Source organism: Magallana gigas, chromosome 4, assembly GCF_963853765.1.
Source record: "Magallana gigas chromosome 4, xbMagGiga1.1, whole genome shotgun sequence".
In the NCBI taxonomy this organism is placed as follows: Eukaryota; Metazoa; Mollusca; class Bivalvia; order Ostreida; family Ostreidae; genus Magallana; species Magallana gigas.
In genome coordinates, this window is record NC_088856.1 from 35,652,863 (window position 1) to 35,670,688 (window position 17,826).

Consider the following 17,826-nt stretch of genomic DNA (forward strand, 5'->3'; position numbering starts at 1 on the left):
ACTGGGCAGCTATCACCTGTCATGTACAGTGGTGAACAAAAATGTATTCTAAAGTTATATGAACATCTTAGTTACATTGTAACATACTAAGAAAGCAAAAAGGCCAAAATTATCATTATTGATCAACTATTTAAAAAAAACTATCGGTATTTTAAAACGTCAAAGACAAAACTACATGACAAGTTTAATTTATTAACATTTAGAATCAAAACTTAATATTTTAAGAACAAAGAACATTTGTTAAGTCTTTTAATTTTTGTAAAAATAGTTCCAAATCTAAAATTGTCTTACAAAATGGTCAATAAAATGTTAATTAATTATTCATCATCATCATCTTCATCATCATCATCAATATCATCATCATCATCACTTCATCATACAGGATCACATTTGTGGTGTTTCATGAATATATTCAATATAAAATTTATCTAATGAACATGCAATTTAATATGTTTGAAGAAAAATTAATTTTGGAGAAAAATGTTTTTTTCTCCATAGGTTTCCTCCATATAAAATATGTTTTCCAACATCATCTTGTTAGAAATTATCATCATATCTGTCATGTCAGCTGATAAAACAACTCTCATTTCAATCATATCTTGCTCCCATCAAGTCTGGTTCCATGTGCTGTTGTTGCTAATCTTTCAATTTACCATTGTAAAATAATAAAAAATCTCCATGTCAATCTCCGTTTCAGAAGTCTATGCAACAACTTCCGTCATGCTTTTCCAATAGAACATGTCTGCATGTTGCACTAGTCTCTCTATATCATAAATCCTTATGCATCTTCATGACGTCTTCGTTCATCATGTCATGATACCATGTGAACTATATACATCTTGGTTGTATCGTGTCATGCCAGTGTTTCTATTTCATACGTCCTTATAACAACTTCTATGATGTCTTTTATGATATCCTCTGTGATGTCATCAGTGAGAACCTGAAATGAAAATAGAAATAGAAAGTAAGGCAATAAGGTCATCCTGAAAAAAAAAACCCAGCAATTTTGTATGCGAGTGTGTGTATAGTAATGATTTTGTTGGGAGGGGGTAGGGAATTACAACAAAACCTGAAAATAAATTCAGAATTTGCAGGTTTAATAATCACGTACACTCCTAAATGGAAATTATTTTCATGGTGCTTGACTGTAAGCTAATGGCAATTGTAACTAATTAAACTGAAGAGGTACATAACCAAAGTTGTCTCTAAAAATTGAAGTAGAAGGAAGAAATAAAAAAGTAGAATGGGAGTCTGGGGGTGTAGCTAATAGCTAGATTGTGTTGAAATGCAATAATAGCCGGGTAATTAAGGCATTATAGGCGGGGGAATTCCCGGCCTCCCAGGTCTTAGAGCCAACCCTGCATAACCAAAGTTAAGGATACATTTGGCTCTGAAGCTTTATATATATATATATATATATATATATATATATATATATATATCCATGCTAACTTGTTAAAAAATGAATTTACTCCAAAAATTATACACGCTAAATATAATTCATATACAGAAATCTGCAAAATCCTGCTGGGTTTCAATGGTCCACCCCAATCTAGCTAGAAAATGTTTCTATATGGTTTAAGTCCACTTACTAGGCTATCAGTAAACCAACAAGCCCATCAGCTATCATGTAATATGCATACTCACGATACAGCAATTGACCATGACCTTGTGTGTGAAGTCGTTATTTAGGTAACCGTATCTTGTGGCCTGTTATATCACATGTAGGTCAGATGAATAGCTCAAATACAACCTTTGAGTTCTACTCCTTGGGGTTTCAATTCAGGTAAACATTTATCTTACCTACATGTACAATCAGTCGTTGCCATAAAATTGATTGTATTATCAAGACTTAACACTGATAATTGAGCACAGACTTGATGTAAACAAAAAGATGTCCTAAAGAGATAAGTATCCCCTACTTGTGTCAGTCCTTCAAAATTTTCATGTCCTGCCGATGCTCTTTAAAATTAAATATTTTTCGGAGAAAAATAAAACATGTCTGGGTAATTACCCTTTTTATAAATTGTGAGCTTCTCATGTTTCTTTGTGTCACCAGGTTGACAGGTGTGTGACTGTCAGTCAATATGTCGTGTCTCATTAGCTCAGTGGTTAGAGCGCTGGCATGGTACGCCAGAGGCCCTGGGTTTGAGTCCCAGTTGAGACTTGACTTTTCACCATCTGTTACATTTGTGGAAAAAATTTTGGACATAGTATTACATGCTACCATCTAAATAATCAATATATGCGTCCATGTCTGATCTCAGCCTCACTTATTTCTACTAGAAATGAATGAGATTATTTAAGTGTGTCTAAGTCCTATGGAGCCAGAAGCTAATACCAGTTCAATATTGTATACCAAGATCAAAAGACATATTGTTCCTAATACCAAGGTTATCTTCCGCCAGGGAATGACCGCATTTAACTGAAATGGCACTTCCACCCCATGTAGCTTTGATATTGCACCCTTAATTAACAAAAATTATAAACTGTGCACTACAATATTGTAATCAAACATAAAAAAGACAATGACCTTCCACCAGGGAATAGCCACGCTGGACTGAAGTGGCACCTCCACCCCGTGACATTCCAGGGCCATGTAGATCAGCCCCACCGCAATGTGCTGAGGCTTGTGGAGCAGACACAGGTTTCCATGGTAACTGTCCTTCAGAAACGTCCAGGCTGAGCGAGCTATAGGAGTTGTCTCCCATTTATAGGGCTCAAACCAGTCTTTCAGGAACTTCAGATAATGAAGCAGGTACTGAAATGGTATAAGATTTCAATTACTTAATTAATATCAAATTTTTAAAATTAATATTAAATATCATTTAAATATACATGTAGCAGAACAATGGAACAAGATTGCTGGTTAAAATATATGAATTTCCAGTTATTCCAAATGATTTCCTTCCCTGTATACAGAAAGTTGGAAAAGATAATACATGTAATTGATAACCCACTAAAGTCTTTTACTACTCTGTTATTATAGTTATTTACAAATAAGACATCGTTAATGAAAAACATAACCTTATTATTACATATTTTCAGGGCTGCGTTCAAGATCGTAGCTGCTACATAGGGCTACGTAGTTGAATGGTAAGCTAGCCTAGCCTCTATCAGGGTTGTCTCTAAGACCCGGGAGGTGGGGAATTTCCCCGCCTATAATGCCTCAATTACCCGGCTATTATTGCATTTCAACACAATGTAGCTATAAGCAAGACCCCTAGACCCCCCTTCTACTTTTTTATTTCTTCCATCTACTTCAATTTTTAGAGACAACCCTGGTCTATGTAGATATTGGTAGCCTATTAAATATTTTATGCTAAGCATCAAATTCAAGATGGCCACCTTCGCTACCACTTTGTAAAAAACAATAAATCTATTTTGTTCATCCCTTAAGTTATTATGAATTTTCACATATATATTTCCACTTGAAATTAACAAATTTTGTCGATGTAATAAGTCTTTAGTTGAATATTTCCAACTTCAAATCTGAGACCTAGCGGCTAACCTAGCCATCCGTTCAATAGACCTAGATATCTACGACCTAGCGACTAGGCTAGCTGCAAGGATCTTGAACGCAGCCCTGGTATCAAATCTTTCCCTTACGCAACATGTGAAAAAGTACTTGAGGTTTTCTAGATTATTTGGACACTTTTCATTTATTAATCAAGAAATCAAAATCAGACACTATGAATCCTGTGGTTTAAAAACATTGAACAGTCAATTACAATAAAATCAGTCCTGCCAAAGTCTTAAACAATATCAAAACTACCGGTAGCACTATTCAACTTTAGCTAATAAACCCATTTCATACCTTGTGTGGATGCTGGAATGAAATCTTAAACTGCAGCATTCTCAAAACAAACAGCTCACAGTTTGCGACAGTATCCCTGAGAGACATGAAAGCTTCCCCCATCTCCAAGGGCGGCTTGGTGCTGTGCAGAATTCTACAATATATTTTTCATTTCATGAATATTACAGTATCTTAGGTCAAATAATGGATTTGTTTGGGAATACAATCTACAGCAAATAACATAAGGCACAAAGAAACTGAGCATCAACAAGTGTTCTTTTTTAAATTTCTGTCATATTTTTAGGAGTTGATTTTAATCAACACTCTTATGCAGTTACTGTGGCAAACCGGAAGTGAAACTGTTTGGACTGTAGCACACATCATCACCGTTGACAAGACTTATTACTTGGAAATAATCGATAATTTTGTTGTAATGTATTTTAAGGCACTGTTTTTCCCGGAAACTTATTTATAATTAAGGTCTTCCGTTTCCAACGGAAGACCTTTCTATTATTGTGCGGGTTAAGATTATTCTTATTTTTCTTTTTTTTTTTTTTCTTCCTAGACGCGAACTTTGAGGCTTCATATCGTGCTCATTTCTGAATGGATTTTGCTCAAATTTTCAGGGCTAATGGACTTAACAAAACACTATCTTCATCAATTCATAAAAGTTAGAATTCCCTTTCCGTTAACGAGTTATTCCCCTTTTAAAAAATTTTAGGGCCTTTGGTTTCCAGACAAAGGCTCCGAGACTATGATAGCAGGGAATGGGAATCCAACGAATTTGAATAACAAAGACATTGAAGTTGTATACATCGGTTTTTGTTTTTGGATTACGTTCCTTATTTAGGAAAAGGTAGGGGGTCAAAAAACAGGATTCCAAAAAGTGCAAAAATTTAGACATATTTTCCTTTATATCTTTTTAACGAAAAATATTTTGTTAAAACATGCAGAATAAAAGTTGTGCAGAATATCAAGGGCTTTTATTTGACACCAATAAAAAAGGGCTGGCCCCTTAAATTAAGGGCCAATAGCCCCTAAAAGTTTTTGCTTAATAACTCAAAAACGGTTTGGATTTTGATATGGATGTCGCTTGAAAAGTTGTTTGTTGGGATCTCATAAAGGTCGTAACAATATTATTTTGTAAGTGATTTGTGTAGTATGAGTGTAAAAAGCTTTACATGTTGACATGTACCTGTTTTCATTAGACAAGTTAACGAAAGTCTTTGTGCGTACAACTGGCATAAAGTTGCCGCAGAAAGTATGCTGGTTTATACAGGAGGCATTAATTTATAAGAATTTTTTTTTTTGGAGTACATGCTTTTTTTTTTTAGGAGTTTAAGTCATTGTTGTTTAGTTCTCATAGTGCACAATCATTAAAAACGGCAATTGGAAAACAAAACATTCTTTTTCTTTTCTTTTTAACCACAAAATATGGAATTAAAAAACTCTATGCATTACAGTTTATTTATTAACTCCATGCATTTAAAATCTACCTTGAATCAGAGCTGTGTGTGTGTGTACCATTACGTAAGCTCGCCCGCGGCCGAGAAAATCGGTCACCATGCTCGCGGCTGGACTACCTAGCGGTCAGCGGTTATCTAATACACGAGAGTTGCGTCTCTCATATATGAGTTTATTTAGCCGCGAACTCAAGAATTGTTTAAGTTTTGATTACACAAAATCTTTTGTGGATTAAACGATTGGATGTCAAGTAAGAAATAGTTCATTTAATTAATAAAAGCAATGCCATTCTCTAAAGCAATAATAGACATAGATCAATTGTGGGGTTTAAGTTTAAAATATATAACTTCTATTTGATAGAGTAAGGTCATTATATTGCAAACTTTTCAAATCTTCCTTGGTTGTGAGCTGTGCGTTTCTTTGCGTTGTACCTTTACGAAATATATTCTTTGCCCACGGCCGAGGAGATCAGCGACGGCTGCATTACCTAGCGGTAAGCGGTTATTTAATACACAAGATTCGCACACCGCGACTTACACTTACATGCATATGAACGTGTTTGAGTTAATATAGCCGTATATACAAGAACTGTTTTAATTTTATGTTATAAAAGTTTGTCCTACTTGTATATATTTAATTAAATATTTGAGTGTAAATGAATATTAATGAACGATATTACTCCAAATCGGAAAAATCGTTAGACATAAACTAATGGTTGGTTTGTTTATGTAAACTACTTTAAAAACTGTACAATTAATGTTTTAATTCAACACCCCCCTCCCCCTCAAATATTAAACATTTAAATGATGATCATCCCTCGCACATGGCTGAGGAGATCCGGCGCGAGTGGATAAGTGATCCGCGGTCGGTTCGTGTTCTTCTACATGTACCTTATGACGCGTTTATGTTTCATATTTTGCACGGACACAACTATATTTTATTATGTTTTCAACTATTATATTGGTTTAAGATGAAAAGATAAATTTATTTTACTTGTACAGTTGATTAAGCATTGATTTATACGATAGCGTATAAGGTAGTTTAAAAATCAAATCAAATTATAATCAAAGTTCCATGTTACATGTTTGCGGTAGGTGCTAGCACGATAAAGGAATGCCCTGAATTGAGGCATTCGATGATTATTTTAAAAAATATTCACATGAGTTTAAACAACTTTAGATTAGATTCTATCGGTCACATATTAATCACTACGGAAGCGAACTCATTGCTGCCCCCCCCCCCCCCTCCTCCCGCCCCGCTGACAGGTGCTCGCGCTGGATTTTTTTTTTAATTGGAGAAAAGATAGCAAGATCTGTCGAAAATCATTTTTGGTGGTTTCTTATGTGTAACATTTTGTTTCACTTTCCCACCCCTTTGTTTATTCGGCCAGTCTGTGTTAATTCAATTGCCGCATGCGACCGAGAATCTTGTGTCGCTTCAGCGCACACAGCTCAGAACATTTATAGCCCCAGGTCATCAATTGTTATGTAATTGAGTAACAGTTGGAAGGGTGATTTTACTACATAAAATAACAAAATCATAATATAATCTATTTGAATTGAGTACAATGCGTATAGATTCCCATAATAATTGATTTTTTTTATTACCTTTCTATGTTTACATTTAATTTTGTTCAAATAATTAATAAATTTTCTATCATTTAAATTGTGTGCTTCATCAAATACGTATTCCGATTACCTTGAAGTCATTAATTTTCCATTGGCTTTTGACAAAAGAGAGACGCCTGACCATCCAATGAAAACAAATACACAGAGTTTGATTGACAGGTTTAGCCAGGTGCAGGTCTCACCCGATGTCCGAGGTTATGTGTGCTGCTTGTACACAGCCGAATGGTCTCAGTAAGAGTTATCGATGTAAATAAATAATAAAAATACATGCTTATCAAAACATGATCGTGCAAGTTAAAGTTGATTTAGGTTTGTTCCAATAGAAATCATGTTTCGCTAACTGTATTTAATATTTCTTATGTATAGCGACTTTTAATATTGTTTCAGTACTGAAACATCGCATGAAAACGTTAAATATACATGTAATTATCTGTTACTAGTAGTCTTTTAATATATATACCTTTCTTTTGTTTGTTAAAAATTCGCTCAATTTTGTTAAAGTAATGTAAAACACGGGCGCCATTTTGAAACAATTAACTTGTCAGAGAGTTCCGAATGAAATCTGAATCACACGGTTCTCGCACGCTTTGCTCGAAACGATTTACACGCTTTGCCCGAAACGCTAAACGGTTTACATGAAACTCTAAAAGGTTTACACGAAACGTTTCTCGCACGTAGGCCGCACGCTTTTTTGGTGTAGTAGTACGTTTTAGGGTCTGTAAATTTTGTCAGCACGCAATTCTAAACTTGCACATAGTCTTCAAAAATTTGGAAATATTTTAATATAGAAGTTATCTTTGAGAAAGGTTTACGTGTTTTGTAGGCGGGTTCAGTTTAAAAAAGAAATACAATTCCTGACATGAATCATGAGTACATACTGTTTATAACAATGCTTGCTAACCTTGAAAATTTAACTCGCCATTAAACATCTCACTTTTTAAAGAATGTTTGAAACGATTACGTAAACTCTGCTCGACAAATAGTTTTCCTAAAATATTTTCTTCCTTTCTTTGTTTCAAAACACGTTTTATATACAGGCTTTCAATCACAACACGTTTTTATAACAAAAGCAGAACTGAAAGTTTAGTCATTATAATCGTTTGACACCATATAACATATATTTTCAACTCGCAGCAACAACGGAAGACCTACTCGGGGCTTTGCCACGAGCTCTGCTCTAGTTATACATGTATCTAGGAAATCAAATAGTCAGATTTTAAATGGTACGAACAATTTAGATATTTTTTGTAGTCGTATGTATTCCTATGCCAGAATTCAATATTGCTGGGATGCAATTTTGAAGATATATTTCAATTACTGATACATAATGCATCGCAGAGTTTGATGGCGTTAAATCTATTCTTAAATATTACAAAACATAATTCATATGGGGATTTCCGTCTAAAGCTTGATAATTTATAGTAGTAAAAACGTGCGAAATTATTCAGTACAGCTATGAAACTACATATACTTATACCAGGTATGTACCAGGTAATATATTTTAAAACATCAACTCCCGTCGTTACTTCAGTACTTTGATTTCATATCAGTCAGTACATTTACATATAGATACAAATCATGTTTTAATAATTCTGTTGCCACATACACACTCAAAATTCCTTCATATTTTTTATAATGTATTTATTTAATGAGCAAAGAAAAATTGGCAAAACAAAGCATATTAATGTGTTTCTCTTTAATATCAATATCTCTTGAATTTGGATACAAAAATATCTAATAATATCTACATACTGTGAAATAATTCCAACTAAAGGGGAGGGGGCAACTTTTAATGGATTGTTAATTTTTTATGACTCTTTGGGATGTAAATTTTATGGATTTGTGTATTAGATTGTGTTTTATAATGCCCCTGAGAAGGGCTACCCCTGAAATGCACAAAACTGAGCCCTAAATGATTCCATAATATCTGTTGCTTTTACTCTTGGTACAGCTGGAATTTATTTTCGTCATATATCTTAAATCTTTAAAACGTCTCACATATCAACTCTGTATTTAATAAACTTGGGTTAAAAATTTGTCGTGGATTTAATTTCATTAATTGATTTAAACTGCCGAAGAAAATAACGAAATTAAATCCTCAAAAAATATTTCTGCTTCTACACTGTAGTTATTTACCTGTAGCAAACATTCACCACATCTCGTAGCTTTAGGTGTTGTTCTTCTTCCTTCCCAGCAAGATATAGTGCAGTTGTTGCAATCAGCTACAATTCAAACTAAAGCATATAAGGTATTGCAGAAAACCGTGTGATTTTTTATGACAATTTTTGATATTACCTATGTACAAATTAAAACATGATTATTATAATATCCTTTTCTAAAATTCAATTTAAACATAAGCATGGGTCACACCAATAAAATTTGTGAAACTTTGTTGTCCATTAAATTATCTGGTATTTTACATGACAATTATCTTTTAATGCATTTACTGGTTAAAACATAATTATTTATATTCTGAAATATCATGACATGTAAGATAGTTTTAAAACTAAGTAAACAATCTTTTTCTTACATATGGGTCATACTGTTGAAGTGAGTTCTCTCGAAAGAATTTGTGGTAAATGACAGATGCAGTTGCCAAGGGAACAGAATTCATATGAAGTCGTAAACCTAAAAGAAAACAGTTTATTTTTAATTATCACATCAGGCTTTATGATATCATAATTATTCCCCAAAACGTATTACTAATAGCTTTTCAGCACAACAAAAATAAAACATCTGTAAATTAGAAAAATATTACATAAAGTGATATCTAAACATATCATGTTTTGTATTTTGCAAATGTATCAGCTCTGGCACGTATATATTACTTATTAGTAATACTTTTTGTGTCCTCTCAAAGTCTCTATATTGTAAACTTTCCAATTTTCTATTTCTATAATTTTTCCCAAAAGAGCATTAAGACATTTAAAAATGTCATAGCTACAGGTAAGTAGCTCTATGAGAAAATTTGAGCTGACATCATGACATGCCTTAGAACTACAGAGCCTCCCAATGCAAAAAAAATTTTGCAATTTACAGCAAACAAAAATTTCTCAAGTTCTGGACTAGTTTTTGCTTCCACCACTTTTTGCTTGATATTTCGATAATAGTAAATACCTTTGTGCTCAAACTACATTCATCCACTAATATGAAAAATGTCCAGATTATCTGTTTTGAAAAGCCCCCTCTACCGCTTCAGGTTTCAATACACATAAAAAAATTGAAAGTCTACGGAGATTTTGCATTGCATCAGCCATTAATAAGCCCGGATGACAATGTTAAAAAATTGCGCGATGTATTCCGAGTGTATTCCGAATGGAGAAAAGATGTAAACATTTCCCATTACAAATCTCCGTAAGAAAATTGTATTCGTTCCTGTGAAATTTTATGAGTGAAAAGGGATAATTGTTCAATGAAGATATCTTGGTTATATTCCCTTTCATCGATTTCAATTGTACTTCCTTCACGGGTATGTGGGGTTTTTTTTTTTATTAAAAATCATCAAAAAATTGATGGAAGCAATAACTTTGGACAGACTATATCTAGGTATATATTTCACATAATCCTTCTTGCCATCTACCTACTAGCTGCAGGACTGTAGCTCCCGGTCTGAAAAAAAATCGGATGGACGACCTGGGAGCTACAGTGCCTCCCATAGTAAAAATCTGCAATTTACGACGCACAAAAAAATGCGCTAGGTTTGGACTTATTAATCTCATTTACGATCTCATTCTGTACAAATATTTAATCCCAAAAAATTCCTCGGACATTTTACTAAAGATATTGTCACTTTACTTGCCTCTGATATTCTTTTAAACAACATCCCCAGCCCTGTAAATTAAAGTGGTGCAAGTTTGTTTACATTTAAAAATGGCGACTCTCGATCTCGACGTAAATTAACAAACTTCATTTTCCGAGGTCGGTTATCATGTTTAAGAGAAAGTCTGAGTCAAGTAAAGTGACGATATCAGTAGTAATTTTGCTGAAAAATTTTATGGTTCTAATTATTTTTACAGAATTAATGTGAAAATAGGGTTAATAAGTCCAAAACTAGCGCAATTTTTTGTGCGCCGTAAATTGCAGTTTTTTACTATGGGAGGCACTGTAGCTCCCAGGTCGTCCATCCGAATTTTTTCAGACCGGGAGCTACAGTCCTGCAGCTATCTACCTACATAAAACGGCTTATTGAAAAAAAATCCGAGGCCCGTGAGTAAAGCAACCATATCAGAAGTAAATTCTCTGAACGATTACAGATTTTTATATTTATATATAGAGAGGGCATAGTTATCACCCTTGCTACACATTTAACGGTTACCGGCCAACGACTGATTCCCACCTGCTTCATTTATGAAATGGTTCACCACAAAATGGACCTTCTCTGTGTTCGTCATTGTTCTTAAAGAAGAGAATCAAAATCAGCAAATGATTTACTGCAGCATTTTTAATATATAATAATTATAATATTTGCACGCCTTTGTTTTCTTTGGTTGGCGTCAGATCATTCAGGAAGCATTGGTTATCAGTCTAAAATTAAAGCCGAGAATGTACCATATTGAAAATTCCGGATTTTTTTTTTTTTAGAGGGCCATGAGTTCACTGTTGGATGGGATTATTAACTTATCTTAAATGCTTGAATTCTTTTTTATTAAAAATTATATCTTTCACTTAAAATAGTTCTCATGTAAATATATGGAGGTAAGAGTTTAGTTCAGATATTCCACCCTACATATTAAAAAGCACACAGTTGATAGTGCATGTCCATCAAACTTTTTGCTTTATACTTATATCTTATATCAGCCTGTTTGATGTCTCTGTTTCAAAATACCAAGCAGCAAAAGATATTGCAATGCAGCATATCATTATCTCCTCATACTCCATGGATAATTATCATTTCATTCAAAAGATATGCCTTCATAAAATTTACTCATATACACATTTATAACTAAACAGTTCTGTATTGGACTCGGAGTCTCCTTATGGTCAAGAATTAGTAAATGATTTCATAGTGTCTTTTTGGTGCTAGAACCATTATGATGTCATAATTGATTTGAAGAATCTTTTCCCCGTACTTTATGGCTTTATAGGAATTAGGTAGAAAATTAAACAATTTCTTGACATTCTATGTTAAATTATGGCAAAAGTAATCCTGATACCTATATTCAATTTGACATCATTCTTGAGAGGAGGTCAAGAGCTTGTTTATTTCCGTTTTTGGGGAGACTGTAGGCATTCTAAATATATTTGTTAGTCAAAAATGGACAAAACTCCAAAAGGACTATGTGCGGTATGATCAAATATCTGCCCCCTATTTCAACCAATTTTTAAATAGTATTGTATAAAAATAAAATCTTTACAAATCATTGTATAGAGGATGCCTATAACTTTAATAATGATTTTAGTCATCATTGCTCATTCGCTGTGCATATATCTATGACGTCACCTAAATGGCCCAAATCTCGCAAATTTGCAAACAAATGAAAATATTCTCATTTTTGCTATATATTTTGCATTCGGAAGTATAGAGCGCAGGTCTGCTCAAGTGCGATTTTAACATATGTTTTTCTTCAGATAGTTATACACATTATACTAAAATATGGTACTTGAGCAAGCCTGCGCTCGATGTTTCACAGTCGAAAAACCACCAGAAAACACCCATATTTCGCTACAAAACATCAATTTATCAAAATAATGCAATCTTCATGACGTCATATCTACATTATGACGTCACTGTAGTGATAACCTTTTACACCTTTATTTCCAATATGATTTTAACTATCTTTCACCTTATTGGGAGTTGATTTTTAATCAACTCTCCTATGCAGTCACTCGGACAAACCGAAAGTGAAACAGTGTTTGGACCTCAGCACAAATCATTGCTCCTGACAAGACTTAGTTCTTGAAATTAATTGATGAATTCGATGTAATGTATGCTAAAGCATTGTTTTTCAAGGAAACTTATTTACAAATACCTTAAAAATAGTCAGATTTTAAATGATACGAACAATTTAAATATTTTTTGTAGTCGAATGTATTCCTACGCCAGAGTTCAATATAGTCTCGTTCAACTCGACGCTCGGCTGTCTCTGTAAACCCTTGTCAGAGATTTACGGTGTCAGCCGAGCATTTGGTTGAACGAGACTAGAGTTCAATATTGCTTGGATCCATACAATTTTCGAGAAATATTTCTACCACTGATACATAGTTTGATTGAATTAATTTTATCTTTAAATATTATTTAACATGATCATATGGAGGTTTCTCGACATTCTAGTCGAAAAAGTTCAAAAATTCATATTATAAAAATATGCGTAATTCAAATTAGAAACTACGTATACATGTACTTGTCATGCAAAATAACATATCATTGATTTTAAAATAAATAAACATCGACAAAATCAACTCCCGTCAGTTCTTCAGTACTTTGATTTTTAAAGCTCTTTCTAAAACTTTGATTTTGGGGGCAAAAAATGCATAAAACCGCACTTAGTCCTTTGTAAATCAATTCCGTTATACATGTATTTCATTGAAAATGACAGTTTCAAACCTGATTTTTCATTGTGTTTACAAAAAAATTAAGCCCCGGTACACCCTATCAAACAAAGCTATTGTTATGAAGCATCATTGAAAAAATTTATATCTCAAATTCCATGAACCTGTAGGCACCTTTCATTTACTATATCTTGACCTTAAGGTGCCTTGTTTTTTCTAATGAGGAGATACACGTAAAAGAGGGCTGTAAATATTTTTAAATCATGAATCAAATTCATATTTAACAATAAAAGAAAAACACCATGCATGAATATCAACATCCTAATTATGACGAATTCAAATACCATAGAAATAACAACATTTTCGTTAGTACATGGATGGTACGTTTTATAGTGTAAAATTAATGTACAGTATACTTCACAAAGCGAAAAAAGAAAATATATATTGTTCATTTTAATGAGAATAAAATGTATTCTTGAACAGTCAGAAACCACCAAGTATACACAGTCAATTCCCAGCTGTCTAACTCCCACTTCACACGCGTATCAAGTTTTATCAGATGTCATTATTTCACATATTTCCACTTTCTTTTCACTGTTGTCATGACGATGGTCCTGCCTCAGCTTGTGCTTTCAGTCCATACTGTGAAAGAGAAGAGGAAACTGACCATTAAATTGGAGTGTTTTCAACAGTTTTATAATGCTCTTTACCATTCAGGCATTTTTATTTCTTTTTATAACAAATTTATAACAATTTAAGTATTAATAATATGGAGAGAAGATACCTAAACAAAGAAAATGCAAGACATGAATATAAGTATAAATATATCACCAATGAAAAAAAATTCAACATATTTGCAGAGTTTTGATGTAAAAAAAAATGTAAATAAAAAAATATACTCGCCCTTACTTTCTCTCTGAATTCACCCAAGTTCCGTCTCATAGCATACGCATCTTCCCCATCTGCGTAATATTTGGGTTCAATTTCACTTACTCTAAAATGCATCACAAGAACGAAATACATTATTATACATTATTTTGCATACAGTGATGTTTGACAAGAGAAAAATATCTTTAACTTCATAGCAAAAAATGTACTTCTCTTTAGCCAGATGTTAGATATTACTGAAAAACTCTTTAAAATTTGTATATTTACGATGGACATACGAGAATTTGAGTGTGTTTTTGTAGAGATGTAAAGCTGCGCGATTGCTCTTTCTAACATGCAGGGAGACGTATTGAGCGTCGAAGCACTCGATCATTCCTCTGGAAGCTTGATCCATCAACTTCTGGGCCAGCCCCAACCTTCGATGTGAACGCTTCACCGCCTACAAAAAAAATAATTTTAAAAAATTCGGCCAAAAAAATCTTTATTTTCTCAGACCAAATGTCAAAGACAAAATTAATAATAATTTATTGTTGTACACGTAACAATGCATGAGAAACTTTGATTTTTGCCCAAACTCATGTCAAATAACCTCTCTCTCATAGGCATGTTTCAATAACAGTTCATTTTCCTTCCTTTCAAATACTGTATATATATCACCAAACTGTTCCCTACTTGCCCCTTTTTAGTTCTTGATTTTCAATAAATATCGACAAAATCCCTTTACTGGTGGTTTTACGAGTGATTTGAAATTACCACTTAAGTAATTTGACCAGTGATATTATCCGATTAGAATTGCAATCTTACCAGCTTCAAGAAATCGTAATATCTTAGTAGTGATGCAATCCTAGTAGTAATGCAATGTTACCAGTATTGCAATCGTACTAGTAATGCAATGTTACAAGCTTCAAGTAATCTTAATATATTCGTAGTGATGCAATCCTACTAGTAATGCAATGTTACCATACAGTGATCAAATTCATCCAGTAATGCAATGTTACTAGTGATGAAAAGTTACCATTGATGGAATCTTATCAGTGATTGTACCATTAATGTACTCTTACCAGTGATGTAATTGTGCCCACAATGTAATCTTACAAATAAATTATAATGCTAATGTTCAAGCAATGTAATATTACTAGTTACCGGTATTCATTTTGTAAATGAATGTAATCTTACTAGAAATGTAACTGCATCAGTAATGTTATATCACCAGAGGTGTAATTGTACCAGAAATGTAATCTTACTGTATCAGTAATGTTATCTTAAAAGTGATGTACATAATCTTAGTGACCAGAAATGGAATCTTGCCAGTGTCAATAATCTAACCAGCAATGAGTTCTTCCTGTCGATGGTAACTTACCAGTGATGTAATGTGACCATGAGGAACAGAGTCTTCTGGGTCCTCCTCCCTACAAAACACATGTAAATTTTATACAGATATCTGTCCATAAATCAAGTACTGCACACAACACCTTAAATGGTACTATATCATCACTATCAAGTAAACCCTGGGTACTTAAAGACTATAGAAGGGGGCCCCCATGTGCAAGGCACATTTGTACTCTTTCAACATAATGTTGGCCTTAAAACTTATTTTTTAAACTTTGTGAATGGTAGAAAATATACAAGAAATCGACAATAGCACAAAATTGTGGTAACAGTATTATGTATGAAATTGCACAATCTAGCAACTGTTGTCAAAAAGCTACAGTAAAAAGTTATCCCTAGCAGCAGTTGAAAATATTTAAAAAATAAACCCCTGAATATGACCATCAGATAATTGATCTCTTGGGGTATCATAAGGAAAATCTTTTGAACCTTATTTACTAATTAATTCTTTCTGACTTACATTTTAGCTAATACATAACCCACTATTTTCCCCTCTTCATCTTCTGCTACATATGAGAGCTGAAATAACAAAACAAAAGAATGGTAAAAGTGTGTGTATTCATAAATTTATTTGCAATAATACATTATGTTTACCATTTACTAAAGTACTCATCAACTTTTTAAGCTTTTGATAATCCATACCAGAAATCCTGTTGCAATTATAGTAATTAGTTTCAAGTTTGAAGTTTGGTACCTAAATCAAAATTATGGAATTAAATATATATAATTACCCTGCAACTACCCCTTTTATTCATCAAATTAAGTTGACCCAATCCCAAATATAGCCTTCTGTATTTACCCTATACGTTCAAAAGCATTATGACACCAACTATTTTTTTTTTTATTACTGCCAATTTGCATCATGGTATTAGGTTGAAACTGCAGTTATGCACCAATATTTGTTAAAAATAGTCTGTCTGAAGTTGTGATTTTCAATTCATCAATTGTGATTTTTTGTTGCAGTATATAAACAAAATACATGTTAACTGTCTTGACATTTAAGTGATACTAAGGATATGGTATGAAAAGGGCCCATATGCAGCAAGCCTAAAGGTGTGGTCACATGAAGCGATTTTACATCAGATTTTCAATCAACTTGCTCAGGTATATTGATTGGAGTCGATTGTTGAGGTGGTCACACGATACGATTTTACAATCGATTTTTGATTAATTAATCCTATTCGATATTTTTGTTGTATGAGTAAAAGTCATTGTGACGTCACGATTCTCACCTGAGAGTCGAATGAAAATCCGACGCACTTCAGGTTTTCAATTAACTTCAGACTTTGCTTTCGACTTTTGACTTAGGTGGTCACACGATACGATTTTAGTCGAAAGCAAATCAGATAAAAAAATTGTATCGTCTGACCGCACCTTTACTCTCTATCATGTTCTCTTACCTTGCCTAAATATCGCTTGTATAACAAGAGAGTAACCATATATTTTATATTTATTTGGACACACAGGGAAATTGACCACACCACAATCATTTTAAATCAGTCCTGCCAGCATGATGGTCGATAATCCGAGATTCCTCTGACTCTAACCCCTGATTTTATATTGTGACTTACGGGGGAGAAACTCTCCCCCGCAAGTCACAATATAAAAGCGGGGGTTAGAGTCAGAGGAATCTCCGATTAGATGGTCGACAGTTTTCTACAAGTACAAGTCTGAAACATGTACCTGAGGCCAGGAAAGTCCATGGTAGAAGTAGTATTTCATCTGGTAGTTCTCAGGCAGGCACAACAGGTTACAGTGCTGCATATTCATCAGGTCTTCCGGCTTAAATAAAAAAAATTACAATAACATTATTACTGTTATAACAAGAGGACAACACTTTGTTTCCATACATTTTAAAAACTGGAACTGATGATACACTGAAATAATGATATTCTAAAAGTAAATATATTGTTATGTAATAAAAAAAAAAGTAAATAACACATACCCTTGCACATCTTATATTCATTTTAGTGCAAATTTAAGATCAGTTGTCAAAACTCGTGTATCTCCCGTTACAAACCGGAAATAAGAACACTTTGCGGCACCTGTCGCAATAAAAAAAAATGGATTACTTTTAAAATCATTTGAAAAATGTATATCCACAGCATATAAAAGATATAACGGAACAAAAATTTACTGGATGTATAACAAAACAAACCGATGTGGTTTATA

The 17,826-nt window shown here is 33.4% G+C and overlaps 2 protein-coding genes and 1 non-coding gene across 4 annotated transcripts; 1 reads left to right on the forward strand and 2 right to left on the reverse strand.

Annotated features, from left to right (window-relative positions):
* Positions 1-235: 235 nt before the first annotated feature.
* On the reverse strand, positions 236-11,409 carry LOC105347660 (cyclin-Q). The gene is made up of 6 exons (XM_066082262.1): positions 11,225-11,409; positions 9,419-9,516; positions 9,025-9,110; positions 3,818-3,950; positions 2,534-2,761; positions 236-940 (listed from the first exon to the last, which is right to left on the reverse strand). Exons 1-6 carry the CDS (start codon positions 11,277-11,279, stop codon positions 854-856), a joined length of 687 nt encoding a protein of 228 aa, XP_065938334.1. The 5' UTR covers positions 11,280-11,409; the 3' UTR covers positions 236-853.
* Positions 2,095-2,167, forward strand: Trnat-agu (transfer RNA threonine (anticodon AGU)). Its single transcript has one exon. It is a non-coding gene; the product is annotated as a tRNA-Thr (tRNA).
* Positions 11,410-13,683: 2,274 nt separating the features above from the next.
* LOC105347645 (N-alpha-acetyltransferase 11) lies at positions 13,684-17,705 on the reverse strand. 2 transcript variants are annotated; one of them, XM_011456813.4, is made up of 7 exons: positions 17,600-17,705; positions 17,338-17,436; positions 16,115-16,173; positions 15,626-15,674; positions 14,544-14,704; positions 14,287-14,371; positions 13,684-14,019 (listed from the first exon to the last, which is right to left on the reverse strand). In XM_011456813.4, the coding sequence occupies exons 1-7, from the start codon at positions 17,618-17,620 to the stop codon at positions 13,978-13,980; spliced, it is 516 nt and encodes a 171-aa protein (XP_011455115.1). In that variant the 5' UTR covers positions 17,621-17,705; the 3' UTR covers positions 13,684-13,977. The 2 variants fall into 2 exon arrangements, with proteins under 2 accessions (XP_011455115.1, XP_011455106.1); XM_011456804.4 differs by having other exon boundaries at positions 14,281-14,371.
* Positions 17,706-17,826: the final 121 nt, after the last annotated feature.

What these genes read in the sequence shown, in the direction of transcription:
- LOC105347660 (XM_066082262.1), bottom strand. Translation starts at nt 11,279, where the DNA reads ATGACGAACACAGAGAAGGTCCATTTTGTGGTGAACCATTTCATAAAT. An exon ending in CCATTTCATAAATGAAGCAG is followed by an intron (nt 9,517 to 11,224) that starts GTGGGAATCAGT and finishes GTTTTCTTTTAG; the next exon opens with GTTTACGACTTCATATGAAT. An exon ending in TTCAACAGTATGACCCATAT is followed by an intron (nt 9,111 to 9,418) that starts GTAAGAAAAAGA and finishes TTTGAATTGTAG; the next exon opens with CTGATTGCAACAACTGCACT.
- LOC105347645 (XM_011456804.4), bottom strand. Translation starts at nt 17,620, where the DNA reads ATGAATATAAGATGTGCAAGG. An exon ending in AAAAACACACTCAAATTCTC is followed by an intron (nt 14,372 to 14,543) that starts GTATGTCCATCG and finishes GATGCATTTTAG; the next exon opens with AGTAAGTGAAATTGAACCCA. An exon ending in AATTCAGAGAGAAAGTAAGG is followed by an intron (nt 14,020 to 14,280) that starts GCGAGTATATTT and finishes TCTCTTTCACAG; the next exon opens with TATGGACTGAAAGCACAAGC.